Source organism: Chelonoidis abingdonii, chromosome 10, assembly GCF_003597395.2.
Source record: "Chelonoidis abingdonii isolate Lonesome George chromosome 10, CheloAbing_2.0, whole genome shotgun sequence".
Taxonomy (NCBI): domain Eukaryota; kingdom Metazoa; phylum Chordata; order Testudines; family Testudinidae; genus Chelonoidis; species Chelonoidis abingdonii.
The window spans coordinates 12,728,661-12,737,367 of record NC_133778.1 but is presented as its reverse complement, the minus strand read 5'-3'; the positions used below and the strand labels follow the sequence as shown (position 1 = coordinate 12,737,367).

Here is an 8,707-nt window from a genome sequence, read left to right as displayed (position 1 = left end):
ATCAACTTAGGTTCAGGGGGCAGGCGGGAGTTCTCTCGGCCCCTGGCATTGTTTAGAGCAGCGTCAGAACTGTTTCTAAACTATGGCCATTATCCACGTGCTGCCTGCCCGCTGGGGACTGCCGGAGCACGCTGTGCCCTGGACAATTCCACGTCCCTTCCTTTTCCCAAGCCCAGGTAGTACAGAGCCAGCTACACAACTTAGGGATTTCCCTACTCAAGGGGAAACCCCAGCTTCCTCTGTCCCAATCTGTAACATTAGTGTTTCTTTGAAATGCATTGTGAAAGGCTATGGTATGAAACAGCGGCTTTCAAAATGCATTTGAAAAAGGCACATATACAATAAAACTTATTTGAATGACAGGATACAGTGTCTATACTATTTCAGAATCATAAATCTCCGGATGCGTTATGCAGCATATCATCACTGATGTTAACTTAAAAAACAAACCAAAAAAAAGATAAAAGCCAACTAAAACAGAGCCACTTTTGCAAGAGTCTGCTATATTGCCTACTCTGCTAACAAAATTACCCTTCTTTCTGAAGATCTTAATGAAATTACAAGAAATAGTTGCTTCAAAGTAGTGAGGTAAATGGAAGTTAACTAACTATGGAACCTTAAAATTCCTACTCAGACCCTTAGTTCAGCTTGCAAATCTTCTATTAGGTACAACTGGAATAAATCACTTTTTGGAGTTAGAAGCAGTTTGTTCTTTTGTGGCCACTTTTTTTTTTCCATGCATCCATAAGAAAAATGCAGAAGGCTAGCCCCATAAGTCCTACAAAAGCCCAATTTCAAAGGACTGAATTTCATTCAGACTGGATCCTCCAACGCAATGAGCATTCTAGCCCCTACCCAGCACATGTTTAAACAGCAATTTGGAGAGTTAGACAAATGTTGTATTTCTGTACTTGGTGGTGTATGAACTCTGTGACGAGGCCCTAATGTTAGAGAGGCTAATACTGCAGGTAAGAGTCAGGGTGATTTAAAAAACAGGTTCTCTAAGTGGAGCCCAGTATAGGCTAATGCTGAGACATCTTCTTTCATCAATGGAAGCACTTTTAAAGGAGAATGCAGTTGGTTTAATCTCCTTAAGTATATGGTAAAGAGCTGGTTTTATACAAAATCCTATATATTTAGTTGTGGATTCCTAACTCAATGAAAAGGGCTTTGGCAATAAAACTCATTAGCCATAACGAAGGACGGAAACGTAACTAAAGCTCTGAGCACCCAGCCCTGGATCATATCAAGACCAGAACATGCATCTGTTTAGACCAAATCTGAATCTGGCTCTTTTCCTCCTTCCAAATCTAGGTAAAGAGTTCATTGATAGGGACATCTGGAGGAAAAAGCTATTTGTAAGCAAATATGGGAAATGTTCACAGAAAGCAAATTCTGAATTTTTAAAACAAGTATTGGAATTGAGTTTTGAGTCAAAAGACTTATGCACATCTTGCGTGTCTACCCAAAACTAGCTAGGTTTTAGCACGTACTTTGAACAAACGGCTAGTGAACAATAGCAAATACTTGGAGCAAGCTTCTCTGCTAGTGGACAATCCCCAGACAAAGACTTATCTGCTGAAATTTCTCAGTAAATCATTTTGAATATCCAATGAATTTGATAAAGTCAATAGCTGCTCTTAGAAATCCACAAACAGCAAAAGAGAAAAATTCATGTTCTGTGGTCCCAATCCTGCAGGCTCAGATTTGTGGGCAGACCCATAAGCCCATATGGAACCCCACTGCAATCTCCATGGAGTCCTCCTTGGTAAGTGAGCTTGCAGAACTGGAGCCTGCGTTATTTACTGTGAACTGCTCTCTTCACTGTAATCCCCCATAGACATGCATTTGCTGATTATGCTAAGAATTAGCTCAAACCTTTACTCAAAACTTGAACTGTTTGGTCTAGACAGGAGTTGCAGCTATCAAAAGCTGATGACTAAAATCATGCCATCTCTGACACTCCTGCACAACCCCAGCATGACAAAGACGTTCTGTGCATCTCTGTGGTATTAGGGGCTAGTGCTATGTCACGGGGCATGCCTGCCAATATGCACTTCTCCCTGCGACAGCTTCTAAAATGGCAGCACTCGGGGTTGATCTCACAGAGCTGCACTGACCTGCCAAGTGATTCTTGAATAGAACCATATAAACTGCATTGACTGCAAAGAGAAAAAAAGGATTAATGTCCCTGAAAGGGACAAGAGAAACACTGGGCTGTGGTACTGGGTCAGACTGTGCCCAGCTCCAGGGTGTGTACACAAAGGGATCTTCCCATTCCTTTCCCTTCCTTACACTCCTATGCCCTCGTGCTAGCCACCCCAAGGGGCCCACTGTCACCCTGTGTACAGAAGTGACGGCAGTTTGCACTCCCTTAGAGGTGCAGCAATGGGCTTGACCTCCTCCATTCTTGCCAGCTCAGGCAGGACATTTCTCAATGACTTTCCATGCTCCTCACTGCTCCCAGCATGGGACTAATGACTTTGAGAACTTTTTATTTTACAGTTTGTTCTCCAATCAGCTGTCATGGTTCGGCAGAATTCACGATCACCTTTTAAAAGAAAGGAGATCATACCACAGCTAGGGAAAATCCACATGGGGTCCAGGAAACCATTCAGGGAACATCCCAATTGTCACATTGGGGTCGGGGTTTGCCATCTGAGGAGGAGGCAAGGGACAGGTCATGTCATGAGAGAAATTTTATGGGTCTTAGGTTATGGGCAAAGGATGGAGACAAGCAGATGTAATCCCTTTGTCAATGCACTGCTTCCTATTCCTCCCTCTCCACAACGGGACCGTGGCTGCTTCTGGAACTATGCCATTGTGGTTGTGCCCAAACTGAGCCCCCTCCACCCCCAGCCCAGACAGTGGGGTTTTCAGAGTGTGAAGGGGGAACCCATAGGACACAATGCTAACTTGATCACTGCCATCTCCGGCAAGGTAATCCCCACGGGTTTTCATGGAGAAGAAATCACACAATCCAGCTATCTCCCAATCCTGTCCCCGGAGCACAACCTCAACAGCCACAGAGGATCAGCCCTACAGAGCAATGGTGGGGCAGAGGAGGAACTGCTATCCTATTCCACATCTCCTGGCCATTGCAGTTCCCTTCTTTTCCCATTAATAGAGGGGAATCTATGCCCTTTAATAACTATCCTTGGAGTCAAAGAAAGAGTTCAGTGGTCATGAGCAGGGTATTAGCTACTTTGACTGTGTCAGGCACAAGAGAATGAGAGAAATAGGGCATCTAGTCTTGCCTGAGCTTTAACTGTATCAACTTAATAAAGGTGGAAGAAAAAAAGACGTCAAGGACAACGCTGGAATCAGCTCTTTTTATCTGTCTCTTCAAAGTCCATTCTCTCCCATCCTTGATAGCTCTCACATTACATAAGGGGACATTTCTATCCATACTGTATTATAATTAAGAGGCTACTGCTAAACTTTACCAGCTCCTACTTAATAGCATTTCAGTGCCGGGAAACAGTCATCAGGTAATCTGGCCATGATCTACTGTATCCTTTCAAAACACAGGTTCTAACTGCCAAGTGTGTCGCCATAAAAAGATTTCAATCAATACCACTCAGCTCCTACTTTCTAATGTTGTAGGTCTGGCAAGATAAGAAAAACAGACCAAAATGAGCAAATGGGGATTCATTATGGCCTCATCCTTCAATTGCATATGCACTTAAGTAACTTTACTCATATGAAAAGTTGTCATTGAACTCAACCAAGGTACCCATGTGCAAAAAGGCTACGCACTTGTGCAAATGTTTCCAGGTTAAAGCTCTGTTTTTGCAGTTCACTTTCAATAATGATTGATATAAAAAGAGTTGGGTTTCATGTTGTGTTTAAGCTTACTTTCTGTAGAGCAATCAACTCAACCTACAGGATTTTGACTGGGGCATCTGTCTTGCATTGTCAGAAAAAAAAAGGAAAAAAAGAGTCGGCATTGTTCTTGTTTGGTCTGTACTTAAATGGCCTGATCATACCAACTTTTTCTTCTTCTTCTCTGCAGTGAAATTAGTAAATGTCAATAATACTAAATCAAACTACCCTTAGTGTCTCTAGCTCATGTACCCTTTCCCTAAAGTGTGAAGTGATATCAAATCAAATTAGCAACTGTTTTTCTGCATGGCATTCGCACTTTCCTAGAGCAGAGGGGGTGCATCAAGACCTGTAAGGGCTTCTATCCAAAAAATAAAGAAGAATTAAGGATACTAGGTAGTCACTGATTCAACAAATCACAAAGCAAAGGATTCATTGGAGAGGTGGCTAGCTAGGGCCAGATCCTGAGCTGGTGTAGCTTAGAAGATTCCATTGAAGTCAACAGAGCTCTGATGATTACTTAATGCCAGCTGATAAACTGGCCACCAGTGTTTTCCAAGGTGTAAGCCTTACTTTAGGCTGCCGCTGAAAGGCTGATCCTGTAGATGATCAGATGAGACAGTTTTTGATATATGGTTTAAAGAACACTTTGCTACTAGCACATCTGCAATTTTAAAATTTGCAACGTTAAAAACCAAATTATTTTAGAACAGCAGCAGAATCTCTTGAGTAAACTGCAGAATTTGTATTCACTCCTAGGATATCTACTGTCCTAGAAGCTAGGTAAAAGAATGCTATTTGTAAATGCTGTTTCTTAAAAACACATGGTGCAACTAACTAGGTCTGGATACTAGGAGGTCTATAAGAAGCCAGTGAGTCAACACAATTATGGAATAACAGCCAATCAGCAATTCTAAAAATGTGCTTCATAAGTTAAGTAAAATAACATCACAGAACCTCAAACTTACTACAGGAGGCCCCAAGACTTATGAAACTAAACTCTTGTTATGTGGTACAGTGTTAAACATACATATTGTATACATTCCATGGGGAAGTAAACACAGAAGCCATGGACATAGCTCACCCATGGAAGTAATTTTGCAAGGAATATTGACTTTGATTCGTGCTCCTAAATCCCTAAAATAAAAGAGTTTTGCTTTAAAAATAATTGTTCATTCTGTAGAATATAATTGCCCACTCCCCCTATCTTCCCCACCATAGCTATACATTTGAAAGGGCTTTCCTCTGAAATGTTTCTACCTATCTGCCTGAAATTATTAATCTACAATTGGGTGGGAACTCATTATGACTTTAAAGCAGCTACCAGAATTGAGCGATACCCAACATATGACATGATGTACGGCTAACTGTGACAGAAATGGACTGCCTTTCAATTCCCACAAAATACGCTAGACAGATCACCAAAATAGAATGACAGCAACAACACAAAACTCTCTCATCCCTTCCCTTCCTTCCTTCCATTCTTAAACTGGGCAGAGAGACTGAGGTTGGGTCCATACAATAAGGTTAATAATAATAATTAAACAACAGCAACAACAACACAACAACAACAAAAGGTGGGTCAATGAAAAGTGGGACTGTAAGTGCAGTACTTCTTCATGTGCAGTTCTTCTACTTCATAAGAGTCCCCTTTGGATGAGAAGGCCTAGTGGAATGTGTGCTCCCCTCGAACAATGTGCGACGAGAACTCATAGCGGTCCTGGCTTCGATACCCACAAATGTTGCATTCTAATGGGTCCCGGTAGCCATGACAACCCATGTGGATGGTGTACATGACGTGGTCTAGGAAAAGAACTCGACAATGGTCACATTTGAAGGCCCTAATCTGCTCCCCTTCTCCATTGAAGACCTTATAGATATCCTTTAAAGAGCCCTTAGAAGCCTTTGTGGCATCCAAAGTCTTGGTGTCCTCCTTCATGTAAGCTGGGCTTTGCTTCCTCTTGGGATTTAAGGCAGGGTTTCCTTGGTAGGACTGGCGGTCTTCATGGCTGCTCTCCGAATCAGTAGAATCCAGGCAGCTATTGCTGGGGGAGGCCTCTCTTTCTTGGGGTCGACTCTTTGGTCTGATGAGGGAGATAGGGCCATCTATGTTGTTTTCATGACTGTCAGCTGTTTCCCTGCTAATGGGCCTTTCTATCCTGTTAGGATGATAGACCTGAGCATAAGCTGAGCTGATGACTGGGGCCATCTCTGCTATTGTGCTTGGTGTGTGGTGCATCAGGGGATGAAGTGCGTCAGCTCCAAGGTAGTTGATTGCATTGTTGATGGCTTGGTCCATCATGTGAGACTGCATCAGCTCAGCCTCTTTCTCATAGGTTAAGTTCATATCAAAGTGAATATCTGGATAGCCAAATCTCATGATCTTTTCACCTAAAGGCAAGAACAAAATGAATGAGAAAAAAAGTCACCTAGACATTCAACTGTAATAGAGAAAAACCCTGTGTTAATCACAGAGTTTAAGGCAAAAAAGAACCATCTGATCATCTAGTCTGACCTGTATATCACAGGCCACTACACACCACCCAACCGTCTCCACACTAGGCCCAACAACCACAATTAGACCAAGGTATTACAGCCCTCAGGGGACTAACTACAGTGGGCCACAGGAAAAAAAAACAGGAGGGACTAAGATGCACCAGTGCCTAGGCCTCTGCAGTGGCAGGGAAAGGATTAAGTGAGATATACCCAGATCATCCTAGCAGGTGATCCCTGCTCCGCACTGCAGAGGAAGACAAAACTCCAAGGTCACTGCCAATCTGACCTGGGGGAAAATTCCTTCCCAACTCCATATATGGTGATCAGTTAGGCCCCGAACATGTAAGCAAGAACCAGCCAGAGAAGCACCTGGGATGGGGGAGGGGAGTGGAGAGAAGCTCTGTACCACCTCAGAGCAACACCTCATCCAGTCCAGTGTCCATCTGTAGTTGTGGCCATCTGTGATGTTTCAGAGGAGTCAGCAATAACCAGACCAAACCAAACAACCATCCCCAAACCACAGAATACACTGGAGAAAAAAAAAAATCCCTCACTGCCCTCTACAGATGACCAGCTATGTTCCTGACTGAGGGTGAAATTCACCCCCGGGCAGAGGGCCAGCACCAGGAACCCTTCAAGTGCCACTTAAGCTCTATATGTGGTGTAGAGAACTTATGCGAGCCCTCTGCCCAGGGATGGGATTGCACCCTCCGCACAGGCAGTCTTGAGTCTTAACTCTAGATAAGCCTATGGCTGGTATGAATTCCAGACCTGATGGAAACCATCAGATGATGTTCTCTGTGCTCCAAATGAGGAAATATGGGACCAGCTCCTCGGCTGATGGAAAAGGGCGTAATTCTATTGACATCAGTGGAGCTACACCAGTTTATACCACCTGACTATCAGGCCAAAAGGTGATTTCTTTTTCAACATAAGATTAAATCAGCCATGATGCAGAGACACCTGTATGAGACACGCAACTTGTCTCACACCTCACAGTGGGGCTGTATTGAGGAGGCTCTCTAAACAATGGCCACACAGGGCAGCAATACTGGGGCCTAACAAACCTGTAGACCCGCAAGTGTGCAGATGCAATGGTCTGCAGAAGTGGTGAAGGGTGGTTGCATCTGCCCATAGACCGCAGTAGTGGATGCAGGTAGTGGGAGGCTGAGCTGAAACCATAGGTCCTAGGTTGGGGTTGAATTTTGCATTTCACTCAATTATTCAGGCTGAAAGAAACATCTCTTTTAAAGAACACAGTCTGTCTATCTGTGTATATATCAGGATACTGATATAACAAAATCACATGGTTTAGTTTATCCACAGCAGAGGCTAAACGAATATCACTTTCGCTGACATAAGTCAAGTCTATAAGGTATGATTTACCACTGTGTTACTCCAAATGTAGACTTGTATAACCCTGTTAAAACCGTTGAGGTACAGCAGGGTTTAAATGGAACAACATAGTGGCGAATCATGCCAATTATGGGAAAAAATTCAGTTCTGACATAAGGTACATCTCCAGTGATATGTACAGTGTTTCTTCTTAATATACCTGGCTGAATCTGGCCCCATTTCATTCTCTCACCACTTCCCACTCTATCACCCGACAGAAACACGCACTCAGTACTGCAAATAAATTAATTCAGGTAGTCACCAATGTCACTACTTTGTCTGTCTAGGAACTTAAAAACCTCAGACTTCTCTTTCAACTTTTGGCAAATCTGCCTGGGGCAAAAAGCATTCACACGAAAGAAACAGGCACAATCTCAGCTCTCCTGAAAGGCATCAGTACCTTTCAATATAGCAACATCACCTGTAATAATTAAAACTGGATATTCCACTCCCTTTGCCTTGTCTTAAAACAATGTGTGAAAAGAGAAATGATTTTACATTATACATGGAACAATTAGGTTATATTCTCAGAGTCCGCACATCACTTATGCTTGGGAACTTGGACCATGAGTCAGCAAACTACCATGCTTATGTATGTGCCTAATTTAAAGCACATGGATAGTCCCACTGACTTCAATGGCATTACTCATGTGCTTCAAATCAGGCCACAAGTTAAAGCACCTGGATGAATCAGAGCTTTGCCATGGTTCTCCAAGGCTAGGGTGACCAGACAGCAAGTGTGAAAAATCTGGATGGGGGTGGGGGATAATAGGAGCCTATATAAGAAAGTATCAGAAGGGTAGCCGTGTTAGTCTGAATCTGTAAAAGCAGCAGAGAATCCTGTGGCACCTTATAGACTAACTGACGTTTTGGATAATGAGCTTTCGTGGGTGAATACCCACTTCGTCAGATGAATGTAGTGGAAATTTCCAAGGGCAGGTATATATATGCTAGCAAGCAAGCTAGAGATAACGAGGTTAGTTCAATCAGG

At 43.1% G+C, this 8,707-nt stretch overlaps 1 protein-coding gene across 4 annotated transcripts in view; it reads right to left on the bottom strand.

Annotated features, from left to right (window-relative positions):
- Positions 1–3,318: 3,318 nt before the first annotated feature.
- The window catches only part of IKZF2 (IKAROS family zinc finger 2), a 136,092-nt gene continuing 130,703 nt past the window's right edge, over positions 3,319–8,707 (bottom strand). For 3 of the 4 annotated variants that reach the window (XM_032778383.2, XM_032778385.2, XM_075069946.1), the window contains one exon: positions 3,319–6,216. In XM_032778383.2, the coding sequence (XP_032634274.1) occupies positions 5,492–6,216 (725 nt within the window). In that variant the 3' untranslated portion in view covers positions 3,319–5,491. The remainder of the gene's footprint in view (positions 6,217–8,707) is intronic. The other variant, XM_032778386.2, reaches the window with a different exon arrangement.